Source organism: Salminus brasiliensis, chromosome 2, assembly GCF_030463535.1.
Source record: "Salminus brasiliensis chromosome 2, fSalBra1.hap2, whole genome shotgun sequence".
Classification (NCBI taxonomy): Eukaryota; Metazoa; Chordata; class Actinopteri; order Characiformes; family Bryconidae; genus Salminus; species Salminus brasiliensis.
Genome location: NC_132879.1, coordinates 5,267,259 through 5,284,956, shown reverse-complemented (window position 1 = coordinate 5,284,956; position 17,698 = coordinate 5,267,259). Strand labels below are relative to the sequence as shown.

The following is a 17,698-nucleotide window of genomic DNA, read 5'->3' as shown; positions in this document are numbered from 1 at the left end:
ACACACTCTCTCCCTATATCTCTCGCTCTTTCTCTCTTTCTCTCGCTCTTTCTATTTCTCTCTCTCTCTCTCTTTCTCTTTATATTGACTCTGAACTAGTAGTTCTGTTTTCACTCCCTCCCTCTTTCTCTCTCTCACACACACACTCTCTCCCTATATCTCTTGCTCTTTTTCTGTCTTTCTCTCGCTCTCTTTCTATTTCTTTATACTGACTCTGAACCGGTAGTTCTGTTTTTTCTCTCTGTCTCTCTCTCGCTCTCACACACACACACTCTCTCTCCCTATATCTCTCGCTCTTTCTCTCTTTCTCTTTTTCTCACTCTCTTTCTATTTCTCTCTCTCGCGCTCTTTGTTTTTCTCTTTCGCTATCTCCCTCTCTCATTCTCTTTATATTGACACTGAACCAGTGTTTTTTTACTCTCTCTCTCTCTCTCTCTCTCTCTCTCTCTCTCTCTCTCTTTCTCTCACTCTTTATCTGTGTGTGTGTGTGTTGATGGGGTGATCACTCACTCCAGCACGTCTCTGTTGAAAGGTTTCTTGCTGTTTCCGAGGAATTCTCCGATCATCTGCCGGCTCAGCCCTTTCCTTTGCAGCAGGAAGTGAGCAACACCGATGGGCGTGTCCGGAATGAAGCCACGAGAGATGAGGAACTGCAGACCCTTATCTGGATTTCTGTTACACACACACACACACACACACACACACAGAGAGAGAGAGAGAGAGAGAGGAGAGAGAGAGAGAGAGAGAGAGAGAGAGAGAGAGAAAGACAGAGAGAGAGAGAAAGACAGAGAGAGAGAGAAAGACAGAGAAAGAGAGAGAGAAAGACAGAGAGAGAGAGACAGAGAGAGAGAGAGGCAGAGAGAGAGAGAGAGATTATAATTAATAATATATAATTTTAATATTATACAGTTCTAAATGATCATTAAGCAAGATAAGGTCAGAAAGACCACAGTCTTACATCCTCATCAGCATGGTCTACTGCTAAAGGTCAGTAGACTGGACCTCAGCAGTGTGCTGCTGTAATACTCACTCCTGTAGAAACACACACTTCCTTCAGTTCACATCCACCAGACCCCTCACACACATCTCTGTTCACCCCCAACTACATCAACAGCTTCGTTAGTCACCATTACACTGAGCAGAGGCGGTGCGGCATCAGCAGAATTTACACACACAGAGCTGACCCCCTCAGTAAGAGGGTCTGATTTTCCAGCTCTATCAGTACTGTACTGTACAGCGGGGCGATCACTGTATCAGGCTTCGAGTCTGCGTCTGTCAGACTGCATCTCTTTTGTTCTTCGCAAAGCGTGACTGCCAGCCGTGATGAAGCACTTCTGCCTCATCCCGCTCTGCTTCTGCAGCTCCGCAGCCTGCTTTCAGATACGCAGGGTATTTATAGCGGATAGAGAGAGAGAGAGAGTGAGAGAGAGAGAGAGAGAGAGCTGAGCTGGAGAGGAAAAAAGTGGCCACTGCAGATCCGTTCTCATCCTCCGTCTCATATTACAACTGTTACATAAGCAAAACAGATAACAACAGAGCTTGAGGATGAGAGAGAGAGAGAGAGAGAGAGAGAGGGAGAGAGAGAGAGAGAGAGAGAGAGGGAGCGCGCAAAAGAGAGAGAGAGAGAGAGAGAGAGAGAGAGAGAGAGAGAGAGAGAGAGTCATGCAGATGTGGTGCTGAAAGGACAGCTCCTTATATCCAGTATCCTTCAGAGGACACACATTTACACACCAATCAGCCATAACATTAGTACCAACTGTCTCTACTGTCCATGGAAGAAGGTGTCCTACTACATTTTGGAGGAAAGACGAGAGCGTTCGTCAGGTCAGGATGTTGGATGGTCACCACCCCAACTCATCCCTAACTCCCCAACTCATCCCCAACTTCCCAACTCATCCCCAACTCATTCTAAAAATATTGGATGGAGCACCAACCATCATGCCTGGCATTAGACAGCATGATGCCAACAGGTTCATGTTTACCTGCTCCAAAGAGTCCTATTCTATTGGCAGCACTTTTTAGCAGGAGCTAGACAAGCTATGTGTGTGTGCATTTGCACATCTGTGTCAGCAATTGGTGCAATGTAAAGTAGCTAGATGTATTCATTAGAAGGGGTCACGTGCTGCTTTGCCATCAGCAGCCGGACTCTGAGAGAGCACAACTGGCTGTCCTCTCTCCAGGTTAATAGATGGCGCTCTCTCCCCTCATCAGTCTTAAAGAGGCGGTGGCTGGCTTCTCATGTATCAGAAAAGATAGGAGGTGAAGTGCTTACCCTCGTAGTGCTGGGGGGGGGGGGGATGGGGGGGCAACAAAAACGAACAGGTGTGTTAAGTGACAGAGCCAATTTCAAAGAAAAAGGGCAAGAAGTCATGTTTGTCCTGCAGGTTTTATATTTAAGAAGCCGCCAGAATTTCTTGTAGATTATTTCATATTTAGGATTGATTAGATAATCCGACTACATTTATCCTTCTCCTAACAGATTCATTTATGTTGGTTAAAATCTGCTTTAGATCCAAAACAGCCCGAGTCCCCATCTTCAGCCTGGTCCACGTTAGCAACGGCATGCATTCCACATTAATAAGCGTTTTATCAATAACCTGCTTTTGGCTCACAGTAAAAACGCCAGCCAGGCAGTTTTACAGCGCCGCTGTGAACACGGCTCCATGTGGAGAAATCCACACACCGAACACAAAACCGACGGATTTATACGGAGACAGCGGCCCTCCATCTGACACAGACTCCTGTAGGTGCTTCTAACCCACAATCCCTCTCCTCATTACCGGGATTTACCACTCACACAAAACGGCCTTTTACAAGCCGGGACCTGCCGGAGTCAGCGGCTGACTGGGTCTCGCTGACACTTTATGGACAGAACATCCAATTCAGTGGCAGAAAATGGCTTAGAGTTTTTTTGTTTTTTTTACTCTGATCAAATCCATCAGCCGCTCCGCTTCCAGGCCGGTTATCAGTCAGTGAAATGCAGGCCGAATATGTTCTTCGTCAGGGAGTCAGGCGTTATGTCGTTTGTTAGGGATTTAGCTGGCTTTGCAGAATTTCTGGCTGCTGTGAACTACTTTACACTTTCTCCTTTTAAACATGGGCAGGCGTCAAGGGCTGTCGCGATGACCCCATCAAACTCAGCAACTTCATCTGCCTTCTAAACGAATCTGCAGTAGATTATTCCTTTTTTTAAGTGGTTTACTATACAGTAAAAAAGCTGCCACTGAATGCATTCATTCGATATGTGGTGTGATGTAGCTTATAGAGGCATTAAAGCTCTTCAGACGTCTGTGTATGTGAACGATTCTCACTTTGGAATGGAGCGTTTCACACCAAATCCACTCGAAATGGCTCTGATCATTTAAAAAAATGTGGAATTTCACCTGAAGGGAAGGACTGGTCAGCATGTGCACTCTGCTATAGTGCTAATTAAATTCTTATATATATATATATAAATATAATGCAGCTCTGAGGATTTCTCAAACGTATCCTTCTGCTTCGCCTCTCCTCCACCTCATCCCTCCCTCCACTCATCCACCTCCACTCTTACACACTCATCTTTTATTTAGGGCAGCTATCCGGGCACATCTGTATGTGAGATACACACATATGGAAAAGAGACACATACAGAAGTGAGTGTGTGTCTATACATCTATATCTATCTATATATATATCTATCTATATATATATATACATATACGCACACAAAGAGTGCCTCACTTGCTTGGAGTGCAGCATCCTCAACATAAACACAAGTAAACTTGGCAACTCGCTGATGTTCAGCTTTATGTACTCAAACCCAAGCACATTTTTTTCCCATACAGCGAATAAAAACAGCACTCTGAGAGTCATTTTGGGATATTTTTCCCTCTTTCGGAAAGCACAGCTCCCCGAACCATTCCTCCTTCAAATATCACACAAAGACGACTCCGACACACAGATATTTACGTGCTGAGATTCGATTTGGAGAGCAGTGCTCCTCTCTGCTTAAACTGTAAACAAAAGCTGCTATTTCTGCCTTTTAATACAGTGATTTCAGTGCCTCAGCGCAGTTCCTGCTTTCCTGCTTCGGCACTCTAAAAAAATAAAGGTTCTACACGAGGTTCTTTGAGCAAAGCCACAGAAGAACCGGCGTTTGTTGAAGAGGCAATTTCACTTACTGACTGACCTTGTTTGAATGCGATTGCGTAAGAAGTGCCTCTTGTTTGCCTAGAAGAGACATTTACTCGTGCTGAAAGTCTGAGGACAACATCGTTACCAGCATCACATCCTCGGTGTGAGCATGGCGGATGTCAGCCTCACCCAGCATTGCTACACAGCATTGATACACATCATGATGATCACAGCGTTAGCTTCACTATCAGTGTGAGCATCGCTACCGCACCAGCCACCGGCCTCGCTCAGCATTGCATCCTCGGTGTCTCACCCAGCATCGCTACCGTGGCATTTTCGATGTTATCGCTATTGCGGCGTTAGCATTGCTACCATTACCACTACCGTGGTCACGAGAACCTCAGTGCGGCCAGGTACTGATGTTGGATGATGTTGGATGGAAGGTCTGGATCACAAACTCCACTCCAGGAACTGGATTGAGCTCCGTCACTCCAGAAAACACACTTCCACTGCTCCACAGCTCAATGCTGGAGGAGTTGAGCTGCTCTCCAGTTTTAACACCACTATATTCCCTTAAAGTCGACATCTCTGTTTACTATTTCCAGCTTTAACGAGGACTTTCTCTAGTGGGCGCGGTTTATGTAACGAGTCAAGACTGTGATGTAACAGTTTTGGGGCCGTTTTTCAGCTTTGTTTTGGTTCTGAGGAATAACAGTGTTGGAAGTTTACGGTTTTGTCACTTCCATGTACCAAAGTCTCGTTATTCAACTGTGGAGAGGAGAGGACACCATGACAGGACAACAACACTACCTGCCCACTACAGTCTTCTTGAACAGTGATAAAAAACGATGCTATGCAATGCCACATGCCTCCTGTGAGCCGTCTGGTGATATAAACCGGCCATGTAGAGCAGAGCTCATCGTTCTTTTACAGAGTCCACTATAAAACGATGTGGTAAATGGGCTTGTGGAACCACATTTGAGCATTTTTCACCACAATCACGCACTTAATATTTATACATCAAACAACAGCCTAAATACTTAAAATTAATTAATTAAAGTTATTAATAAATGCATTCGATTTACCTTTTAAGGTGTGTGCGGGGGAAATCTGTCTAGATGCTTGTGGACATGTAGTATATACAGAGCTTAATATAAGAAAAACTAGAATACATATACAATATGACATGAGCAGGAATGTACTCCATTAAACCATTTATTTACCATTTGTTGACGACCTGCATGCGTGACCAAACATGTTTGAAAACAGATAAAAAACATGTTTCTTACTGGAACACTGACTCTCAGACTGCTTCATGTGGTATTTTTTTGCATAGAGATGTTCTGTCACAGTAATGCAGTAACGCGATGAGGGAAATCAGAGCAATCAAGATCAAAGAAGATTAAGCTTAAAAGAAATATAATATGTCAATAATCCTTTTTTTAGGAATGAGACTAATAAACTTATAAACATACTTTATGAGTATATCATTGCTGTCCTGCAAAAGCCATCTCTATTTTTGCCATTTTTCAATTTTTGACATAATTTAAGTCGTCTGGCAGTTGTTCTTTACATTGTGTCAGAATGTCATGATTAATGGACCAATAGAAATGCTCCAAAATAACTTTTTTCCCTCAATATATTTACTTTATTAATCAAAGGCTGTTCTATATATCAGGTATCACTTATAACAATAATGTTAAACAACATATACTAAACCCCCCTCCACGCCCCCCATCCCCCCCCCCCCCGCCAGAACAAAGGAAGGGCAAAAGTATATGAATACTTGCCTAAATAAACAGCAACTATACATTATACAAGAGGGTAGTAGCAATACTAAGCTTTACAATTATTTCAACATCAGGCTCCAAAATAACCTTTTTCCTTTTCCTGTAAAGTTAACACTTTGGAGATAGAGGGTTTTTTGCTCGACAGCGACGATAGTCATATAGGTTACGACAGGTTATGTTTGGCATGATAAAGTTTGAACAAACTCAGATTTTCATTCTCACACGTCCTCCATTTCTCCTTTCCATAGCTCACTACCCCACACACACACCTAATACAGCTCCACCTCACACACCCCCACTGTCTCTTCGCTCCCTGCCCTTTCTTAATTAGCTATTAAGGGGAAGAGACTGCGGCCCCTCTATTCAGCCCCTTAATCCCAGCCTATCTGTCCCAGCGCTGTCTCAGCCCGCAGCACACACACCTGCTTCACATGCAGCCTCGGCCTGTCACACATATTAGACTGAAGGAACAAACTGCTGGAACTAATAAGAGTCTCTCTCTCTCTGTCTGCCTAACATCAGTTTACTGTGATTAAAACGTAGCACGCGTTTATCTCTCCGAGTGCGTGAAGCGAAACCGGCTTGCGTACGACAGAGATAAAGTTTGCTTCCCTTAGTTCAGCTCCTTTAGTTCTTTCTAAACTTGGAATAAAAGTGCTGTGTCAGAAGTGCACGTGCTGCTCCACACGTTTCAGTGATGGAAGTATTGCCGGGGGGCTTTTCAGCCTTACACATCGTCAGTTTTACTGGGACTCCTTTGGTTTTACTGCCAAGCTGGCAAAAACTGCTGAAAAATAAACATGAAAAGAGCAATTGTGCTTCCCACACAGCTGGGCACAGCGTGGCACAACTTGGCAATGGTGCTACTTACAGTCGTACAGTTGATACACACACACACACAGATGTTGGATGTTCACATTAACACTCCATTCCCCTTGACAACTGCACTACTTACAGAGTGGAAATCAGGATGCTAAACTGAAGTGGAAATCTGTGTGGCTGGATGAGCAGTCAAAAACAATGCATTTCTGACTCACAACCATTGAGATTCAAACTGGACTGCCAGTTGGTCCCAGTTGATTTAGAGGTCAGGTCTATTTTCAGGCAAATCCACTATTGGTCAAATTTATTACTGGGTCACTGTCACTGACTCTTTATGTCAGCTCCACAATCCAAAGGTATGTCAACTCTGATATTAGTGAAATCCACTATTCAGTCAACTCCACTAACACTCAAATCCACTATTCAGTCAACTCCACTAACACTCAAATCCACTATTCAGTCAACTCCACTATTCAATCAAATTTACAATTTGCTCAACGTCAGTGTTAGGCAATTATTTTTGTCAGCTCCACTATAAGTCAAATCCCAAGATATGTCAACTCTGCTATTAGCCGAATTTACTATTTAGTCAACTCCGTTATCAATCAACTCTTTTTGTCAGCTCCACTATCAGTCAAATCCAAAGTTATGCCAACTCTGCTATCAGTAAAATCCACTATTAGGTCAAATCAGTTATCATTCAAATTAACTATTTACTCAACTCCACTATAAGTCAAATCCACTATTTGGTCAATTCCACTATCAGTCAAATTAACTATTTGGTCAATGCCACTATTAGTCAACTCTTTTTTTTTAGCTCCACTATAAGTCAACTCCAAAATTATGTCAACTTTGCTATTAGTGAAATCCACTATTAGGTCAAATCAGCTATCACTCAAATCCACTATTCAGTCAACTCCACTAACACTCAAATCCACTATTCAGTCAACTCCACTATTCAGTCAACTCCACTATTCAATCAAATTTACAATTTGCTCAACGTCACTGTCAGTCAATTATTTTTGTCAGCTCCACTATAAGTCAAATCCAAAGGTATGTCAACTCTATTCAAATTTACTATTTGGTCAACTCCGTTAACAATCATCTCTTTTTGTCAGCTCCACTATCAGTCAAAGTTATGTCTCTGCTATTAGTGAAATCCACTATTAGGTCAAATCAGTTATTATTCAAATTAACTATTTACTCAATTCCACTATGAGTCAAATCCATTATCTGGTTAACTCCACTATCAGCCAAATTAGCTATTTCTTTATACTATAAGTCAACTCCAAAATTATGTCAACTCTGCTATTAGTCAAATCCACTATTAGGTCAAATCGGTTATCACTCAAATCCACTATCTGGTCAACTCCACTATAAGTCGACTCTGCTTTCTGCACTCTTCTGGTCACTAAATCTGACTTATAAACCACCAATAAAACCTGATCTCCATCCAACTAAAAGTGTACAAGACATACAATGCAGCACTGAACGTTTGGTGCTCTCCTCCAGTCTCATGAAGGTTGTTGAGAACACTTCTTGGCTGGCAGGATGGACAGCTCTGAAAGTGGGTTTCATACCCATCAGAGAGCCCCCGCAGATCAGCGGTACTGACGAGTGACCGGGAGAGAAGATTGAAAATGGCCTACGGCTAAATCCGGAGGAAAGAAAGGAAATGAAAAACAGCTCTGAAAGAAAAATCAACTTCACAACAAGCTCTCCCTGTTCTCCAGAGCTGGGAAATAAACAAGCAGCATGAAAGAGGGAGGAGAGGAGCCCCGTGTGGATGACATAACCGGCAGTGTAATTCTGAGCAAGCATTCCTACCTGGGGCCTCATGACTCAGCCTGGCCTGCGAGGACCCCTGTTCTCCTCTACCGCTCAGCTGCTGCACTCACAATTACTTCCAGTACAAAGAGCATTCATTAAAAAGGTAGGAATGGCGTGTTTTATTTTGGATGCAGCAATCGGAATGAAGGGACCAGAAAAATCGACTCGGAGCAGGGAGTGAGACGTGGAAACAGGGCGGGGAGAAAGGGAAAGTGCTCCGTCATCTCCGAACTTTTCAGTCCGTTCTCCCTTGATGGCCGTTTCCACAGCGGCTGGAGAACTTTTTAATTACTACGGCGAGATTAAGGTCCTTTCGCTTTAACGGAATGACTAATGAGAAATCGGACTTTGAGCCGCTCTTTCTCAAACTGACCTCAGGTCAGAGCGGTGTTGATTGAGGGCTGGGACTCAGGAAGGTGACTAGGTTCTTTCACATAGCCAGCAGCTTTCCAGAACAGAAATGTGCAGTACTGCAAAGTACGAAACAATTAGACTTCCTGTCCTTTCTGTCATCAATCACAGCAATCACTCAATCAATTCACAAAGCACTGGAAAAGGAGGCATGTCGAGCCGGGTCTGCTGCATGGCTTAGTTCATGGCTCAGTGTGTGTGTGCATGATACACTATTTACTATCTATACTGTATAAGTATAAGAACTTTCGGAGGTTCTTCGACTTCTAACTGTGGAGGAACCTCTTAAGGTGCTTTGAGGAATCTTTGAGAAAAGGTTTTTAGAAGAAAATGTTCCTTAAGGGTTCCTCAAAGCACCTTAAGAGGTTCCTCCACAGTTTCAAACTGAAGAACCTCCAAATGTTCCTCAAGGATCTTGTACTTTTAACTGTTTCAGAGAAGAGCTCACACCAGGGCCTGCCACCTTGACTCTTGGTCAAGCAGGAAGCAGGACCAGGCAGCAAAGCAGGGAAAAATCCATTTACCTAAACAGGAGTTGTATTATTTGGAATATCCAGATCCGTGTTTTTGCCCCCTCCCAACCGTAGCTCCCCTAGTTTCCAACTAGGTTTAAGAGCACTGCTCTGAGGATTTGACATCAGTGAGGTCCGAGTGTTGAACGTTCACCACCCCATCTCATCCCCAACTCCGCAACTCATTCCAGAGAACACAGTCCTTCCACTGCTCCACAGCTCAATGCTGCTGGGCTGCTTTACACCCCTCTAGCCCACGCCTGGCATTAGGCAGTAGCATGGTGCCACTAGGCTCATGTCTATCTTCTCCAGAGAGTCCTATTCTATTGGTAATACCTCAAGCTGTGCATCTGCACATCTGTGTTACAGCAATGGGTGCAACGGTAAAGAAGCTGAATGCATTCATTAAAAGGGGTGTCCACAAACATTCGTCATATTGTGTGTCTTTGAGAATATGATATGCAACAGCTGTTTATCATAACGGCTGTGTGTACATATGGTGTCTGTTGCACAAATGCAGAAAAATCTGCAACGATATGTGAGAGGAAGACGGCTGGAGTCACTGAAAAAGCGCCTGGATTGACCAAACGATTCAAAGCTCCCTTACTTAATTTCGTGCTTAACGATTCATAACACGTCGATGCCGGCTCTTCTCTCCATTTATCTCCACAAAGGTAATTACGTAGATTTTTTTTTTCTACACGACCGCTTCGATCAATGTCTACGTCTATTTATACCCTATACCTCCCCATGGGTTGTGTAATCTAGTAATAACATGCTTGTTTATGACATTAGAGCTCAGGTGTAGGCTTAACATAATATTCCAGTGTTTGCAAGGAGATTACCATAATTGCCTTCATGCTTGAGCTTGTGTTCTTTGGGTGTAAACCCACGTAATTTATTTTTTTCTTGCAATCTGGCGCACATGCAAAAATAGACCACAAATAATGAAGGCTCACCAGAATACGTAGGCCTACGTATGTCAATGGGGAGAGCTTGGTGGGGGGGAAAGGCTAATTTCTTGGTAGGAAAAGAGCATTCTTTGCTTTAGCTCTGAATCCGTCTTTCATACATAACGAAGCTCTTATCACAGTTCCCCATTAGACATGTTTGGTAACATTATAAGAGAAGGCTGAATAGCTTTCTTTAACCCCTTAAAGCCTGTGGCTACTATTCATTACAACTATTTTAAATTATTTGCCACCATAAGGTTTCTCATATCTTGTTGAGTCCCACAGGGTTCTATTTTAGAGCCTATAAAATTGATGGGAATTATGACAGCAATGTAACAGAACTGGCTAAAGTCTTGGTCTACATACAGGGTCTAAAGCATTAACACGTGTGTGTAACTGCATGGTTTTAATTGAAGGATCAGGGGCACAAACACTTCACAGGCTAATCTTCAGTAATATGGACACTGACCATGCAGGCGTGTGATGAGAGGAGTCGTCTTGGGGCAGAAGCAAGGCTATTTATAGAGGTTCAGGCAAATTCAAGGTGGCAGGCATCAGGGTGTGCTAGGCACAGCTGGAGACAAGTCTGGGTGGTGAGTGTATGGGTGTGGGAGCAAGCGAATATGCCTCGGCAATAATGTACCAGAACGGATTGTGCAATAACGACATGCGAAAAGGGGCTGAGAGGTGCTGTGAATTTAAAGGACAGGGCAGATAGAGATATCAGAAGTGAAGAGCGTTTGTAGCTCCACATTCTGCACCACTCACATCCTCAGGTACAGATTATTTCATGCAGCTCCACACTCTGATGAAAGTCGCTTTCATCAGCAAGTTCTGTGCGACAAGAGAAACGAACAAGGCCTAGAGGGTACTCACACATTGAAGAGGTTGAGGCCGATGCGATAGAGGCGTTTGCGCATGACGTCTGTGGAGAGGGTAGGGGATTTGCAGCTGGCAGGGTTCTCACAGTGGTAACGGGGTAGACTGAGCATCATGGTCTGCAAGGCTTCTTTGGACGAGGCCTCAGAGGCAGATCGGGCAGATGTAGATGTGCTGCTGCTGCTCATCTGCTCCGAGCTATTGTCCGCCGGGTCAGACTCGCTGCGCTTCGCCTCCAGAACCTCCACATTAGGGGCCACCCCCGGAGTCCCTACCACTTCTGCTGGCGGAACAGCCTCTACTACTGTCTCTACTGGAGGTGCCACCTCCGGCCCTGGGACCTCTGTCTTCTCCAGGGTGAGAGGTGGCAGGTCTTCCTCAAATTCCTCCTCACTTGGTGGTGGTGCGGGGAAGTCGCAATCTGGTACTTCCCCAGGGTCAAACTCTGGCGGTGGAGGAGCTGGTTCTTGGGGAGGCTGTGCAAACTGTTCTTGTGGTTTTGCTTCTTCCACCGGGGACAGTTTGGCACACTCTGGAGTCACTGGAGCCCCTTGCTGGATGCAGTTTCCAAGGGATACGGAGGTGGAGGACTCCATGACAGAGGAGGACATGCGGAAGTTCTGGCTATCGATCTGGACTGTCACGTCCCGGAAGGCCATCATCAACTTGCTGGCGCTCCGGGCTACGTTTTCAGAGTTGTCCCCCTGGGCCATACCACTCTGGAGTGCAGTCGGATCCATGGGACCACCCTCTCCGATAGTCCCTGCCATTGTCCCTGGCTTGGCACCTGCAGCACTGAAGGCCTCAGAGCTGAACTGGTAGGTGCCTCCCTCTTGCAACGAACACATGGTCTTCAGGCTCCAGTTGCTGAGGGCATCATCAATGGATTTGGCCAGGGATTGCACCTGCTCGGTGAAAGAGTCCTCCAGGTCGGTGAGGGTGCCTCCCACAGTTGTGGGAAGGGAAGGGGAACGGACCAGGGGGATGCCCGCCATTGAGCAGCCTTCGGCCAGCGCCCGCTCAGCCGAAAATCCTTCAGCATTTTGCACACGCACCTTGCGCAGGGATATGCGGCGAGGCAGGCGGCTCTCCAGGAGAGAGTTGCGAATCTTCTCGAAGTTCTTGCTGAGCTGGTACTGGCGGAAGGCCGTCTGAATCTTGCAGGCAGCACGGCGTGAGATGAGGTGGCCTCCGTATTTGTGCTCTAACATTTCGATCTGCAGAGTGAGAAGGAGTGGTGGGGGTGGGGGGAGAAAAAGAAGAGACAGGTCAAACAGGGTGATGTGCAGATATGCATGAGCAGCTGTAGACACGATAAGGACAATGAGCAAGAAGCATGAAATGAAATCAACAAGGAGCAGAATCTGCTAAGTACCATGACATGCTGATCATTAACGAAAGTCTAAAATGAGAAATACAGTTATTTCCAGAACAACAGTACATCAGATCTGCAGTAATCACATGCCATATCAAACAGGATCTAGGGTGCATACAAATAAGGGCTGAAAATAGTAAACATCAGCGATTGCTTACAGCAGTTTGTAACACGGCACAGAAAAACGAAGGATGAAATGGCTCTGGATGTGGTGAATGTACACTGACAGCTCAGCCTAAAGCTTACAATTATATTAAGACAGAGGTCCAGCAAAAGGTAAAGGTGTTGGTGGTTTAATCAGGGTAGGGATCTCTGCTACTGGAGGACTGCATCCTGGCATAGCTGGATCATTTTCCTGCAGTTTAAGCTGCATTGTGCGGTAATTGCTCATGGGCTCCCCTCTAGAGTCAGGAAATGTCATTCGAACAAATGCGTTGGCTCGTTTTATACGTTTACATGCATTTCTGGACAAGTCGAGAGATACAGAACCATCACTGAAAGTGAAAGAAGCATGTGGGCCAAGGCCATAAGACGTTAGAGCATTGTCCTGTCCATTTTACCAAAGATGCATAGAGCAGTTTATGGCATGTAGAGCCGAAGTAGCAAATATAAGAGGTGCTACTATGGAGTACGGTCGCATCCATGGGACCACCTTCTCCAATTGTCCCTGCCATGGTGGGCTTGGCACCGGCAGCACTGAAGGCCTTAGAGCTGAATCGGGAGGTGCAAATAGAGCATTGTCCTGTCTGCTTCACCAAAGTTCCATAGTGCAGTTTATGGCATGTAGAGCCGAAGCAGCAAATATAAGAGGTGCTACTATGGAGTGCGGCCGCATCAATGGGACCACCCTCTCCAATTGTCCCTGCCATGGTGGGCTTGGCACTGGCAGCACTGAAGGCCTTAGAGCTGAATCAGGAGGTGCAAATAGAGCATTGTCCTTTCTGCTTCACCAAAGTTATATAGTGCAGTTACTGCCATGTTGAGCCTGAAGCAGCAAAGATAAGAGGCGCTACTCTCCGTTCCTTGGTGGCCTATTCTCCACCCTGGATTAAACTACCATAACTAATGACTTTGGACTGCACTGTCTGATCACTGACATGACATTTCACGCACCCAAAAATACTAATTCAACATCGACCCTTCAATCTTGACGGAAGCTGTAGCTGAGGCTGAGGAAGAGGAAAGGGACTGTCCGATATGGACTGCAGTAAAGCACAAACCTGACCGCAGCAGGGGAGCTATGGCTTTACCAAGAGGACGCAGAGCCAACTGCAACTTATTAGACAACACGGGCACTTTATCCAGACCCGGCGATCAGAGCTTGGCTTTACACATCTAAGGCCTCTGTTCTTCCCCTCTACACTGCTGTGCATCCTGCGAGTCATCAATCTCGCCTGCTAAAGCTTTATTCGTTCACGAGAACACTCTTGTGGCGAATGTGATTTGGCTATGGCTCAAAGAATAAATGAAACTGTCTTCTATCTCTTTCCCAAATGATTGGCTTTGGAGCATCTCTGACACATAGGGAGCAAGAGAGAGAGAGAGAGAGAGAGAGAGAGAGAGAGAGGCTGTCAGAAGATGTTTCATTGTACTCTGCCTGCTGCTTTGTTAAGCAGAAATGACGGAGTACAGCACACAATATGCCACTTACGCACTTAGACGCTTCTTGCTATTAAGACCATATTTGACAGAATCATCTTCCCTAATCAGTCCGCTCTCTCAGTAAGTCATTACTGGGAGATGGACATTCGACTAAGAGAGGTTCTTTGGTTTAAAAATAAGATGTCGAGATGTTGAAAAAGCAGCACTCTTGTAGGGATCCATCCTTACAGTAATTTCATGTTTTATCATAGCTCTTCTATCAGGCTACAGGAGTTGGTAATGATGTACCAAACTTCGGGACAAATGTAATATTTGTTCCTTCGCTTGACGACCAAATAATTCAGAAAGGGATGATGTGTTCTGGAGAACAGTGCCTAGAGGGGTCTTCGAAATCTGCTGCTGTAAAGCTTCTTTAGGTAGCCATGGTCTAAAGTTTCCAGAAGGGGAGCTTGGAACTGGAAGGATCAGCGTCTGTGGCTGGGGTGCCCTTAAGCAAGGCACCTAACCCCAAATTATTGCTCCCAACTGGTGGTAAAGGACGTCCAAGCACAGCTGGCATTTCTTGCTCCTGGGCTCCCCCTTACAGTCGGGAGGTATAATCCATGCATAAATACAGCCATTAGGACATGTTTTACACATGAATTTCTGGACAAGCTGAGGTATTCAGAACCATCACTAAGGGTAAAGACTAGCACATGTCTCATCCGACACATGTGAATCCAGCCACCACCTCTCTTCGAACTGCCGCTGATGCAGCATCACTAGGTAGGCAGCGCACTAGTAGGAAACACAGCACCCCTCAGCTCCGGTACAACCGCTAACAGACGCCTGTGCTGACCAACATCACACTAGGAGTGATGTAGGGAGGAAGTGCCATCAACCCACCCTGGAGAGAGCAAGGCCAATTGTGCTCTCTCTTATTCCGGCTGCTGAAGGCAAGCTGCATTACCAGGGATTCGAACCACCCCGGTCCACTGGTTCCCTTTTTTGGCTCTTGGTTCCTCTTAAGGTTTTTGCATCGATCAGATCAAAAAAAAAATTCTGACAGTGTCGCCACTGGCTTGCTCAAAAGAGCCTTGGACTAGGATCTCTGTACAGCTGCTGTGTGGAAGTGTCCCTTATGGAAAGTGCTATACAAATACATCTGAATTTGCACACTGCAATCTAGCTCTGATTAGCTACAAGCCATCCCGACCTACAGTGCTCACAGCTCTGCCGGCGAAGCCAGCCGAGAGTCAGTTGCGAGCCAGAGCCGAGCACTAATGTGTTCTGTCAGTCAGGGGCCCAGACTTCTGCTTGCTGTCAGTTGATGGACATGCTCTGAGATTAACACACGTTAGGGCCCACCGGACAGACTTGCGCTGTGTGGTAATGTGTCAGCTGGGGTCTGTTTGATTGACCTTCGCTAGGTAAAACGACCTGAAGAGAACCCGAAAAGACTCAGAAAAGCCATCTTATCAGCACAACGAATATTTTCTGCTCCCTTCTGGTAAGAAAGGAGAGTCACGCTTGGGGAATGCTAAGGCCTGCATGAATGGGGTGTGTGCTTTGAGCCATGCTGCGTCTCTTTTCACAGAGAGAGGCTTGAGTCTCGCACGTTATCCCTCCTGACTGACGCAACCCACCTTGCATATTCATCGTCTTTATCAGACATTTTCCACGGCGCAGACTCGACGTGACGAGGCCTCAAAAGTTTCAGAAAATGCGAACCTCAGAAAGAGGGAGTTCGAGCCAATAACCGGAGGCCTTGTATAAGCCACAATAGGAAACATGGCATGAATTCACAGAGGTGGTCCTGAGCACTCGATGGGGTCTTGGGAGGGGAAGGTGAGGTACTTGATTAGCCAAGGCACATTGGATTATTTGTTTTTCGGCTCTGTGGGAGTCATCGGGCACAATGGTGAATATAACAGGGCACATTTTGAAGGATCTCTTCGACTGCTTGTCTACATAGAAGTCTAGGAAAAGTCGGAAAGCTCGTGAGAGAGGCTTCAGCATCTGTGATGCGAGACTAGGCTAGAACAGAGAAAGCAAAGACAGACAGAGACAGCTTTAGAAATATCTTTGCATACTGGGGAGAGAAAGTTGAGAATGACAGGAAGCCAAAAAAGTGAGGGAGGAGAGTAAGAAGACAGAGAGAGGGAGAGAGAGAGAGAAAGAGAGAGAGGGAGAGAGAGAGAGAGAGAGAGAGGGAGAATTGTAGGGAGCGTAGTCTTGCTGTGAATCCACCCATTAGCGGACTGTCAGTTCTACTACTGATCACTTCACTAAGCGCTGACGGAGGGAGAGATCGTGCCGGAAACGACGTGGCCATGGAGGGGGAAAGGGAGTATAATTGTGTGTGTGTGTGTGTGTGTGTCGGGGGGGGTTGGGGGCTTGGGGGGGGCAATGACATCCCTCACTTTTAATCAGCATGCCAAATGGGGCTTGACAGCTGGATCAAGTCTTCCGTCCAAGCCTGGCCTGCCACCATCCCCACACAATCCCCACAGAGCATGATGAGAGCATCACCCGCACCCAGACTAGATATGCCCCCAAGACCAACGTGCGAAAAGGTTTCGGGGGTGATGGGCATTGTCGATCAAGTGACAGAGAATCACTGGTTGATTCTCCTAGAGCCGCCATTGGCTTCGCAAAGCCTCTTATTATATTCAGTTAATGACTTCTCACTGTTCTTACTCTCACTGAATCAAGTGTACATTTATTTAGATGATCTAAAGAAAACAGAATAAAAGGTCAGAGATGCAGAACTGAACCTGCTCTCTAATCTGGATAAAGGAAATGTAAGTGTAAACTACAAAAGGGCATTTCCCAAACAGTGGTTCCCTCTGGTTGCTATGGAATCCCTGGTGGTTGCTATGGTGTTGTCACCCCAACTCATCCCAAAGGTATGGATGGAGCACCATCCATCATTCCAGAGAACACAGTTCTTCCACTGCTCCACAGCTTGAGAGACTTTATGGACAAAAGTATTGGGACACCTGCTCATTTATAGCTTCTTCTGAAATCAAGGAGATTATAAAGAGTTTATCCTGCTTTTGTTGGAGTAACTGTCTCTACTGTCCATGGAAGAAGGGTTTCTATTAGATATTGGAGGAGCACTGCTGTGAGGATTTGATTGCATAGAGCATCAAGCGTCAGGATGTGGGATGATGATCACCACCCAACCTCATCATCCTCAACTACCCAACTCATCTGAAAAGTACTGGATGGAGCACCAACCATCATTCCAGAGAACACAGTTCTTCCACTGCTTCACAGCTCAATGCTGGGGGGCTTTAAACCCCTCTAGCCCACGTCTAGCATTAGGCAGCATGGTGCCAATAGGTTCAGGAGTCCTATTCTATTGGCATTTGCACATAAAGTAGCTGAATGCATTCATTAGAAGGGGTGTCCACAAACTTTTGGTGC

The 17,698-nt window shown here is 45.6% G+C and overlaps 1 protein-coding gene across 4 annotated transcripts in view; it reads right to left on the bottom strand.

Annotated features, from left to right (window-relative positions):
* The window catches only part of iqsec3a (IQ motif and Sec7 domain ArfGEF 3a), a 191,129-nt gene that overhangs the window by 65,676 nt on the left and 107,755 nt on the right, over positions 1-17,698 (bottom strand). For all 4 annotated transcript variants that reach the window (XM_072674190.1, XM_072674191.1, XM_072674192.1 and 1 more), the window contains 2 exons: positions 11,308-12,527; positions 511-672 (listed from right to left, as the gene is read on the bottom strand). In XM_072674190.1, the coding sequence (XP_072530291.1) occupies positions 511-672; positions 11,308-12,527 (1,382 nt within the window). The remainder of the gene's footprint in view (positions 1-510; positions 673-11,307; positions 12,528-17,698) is intronic.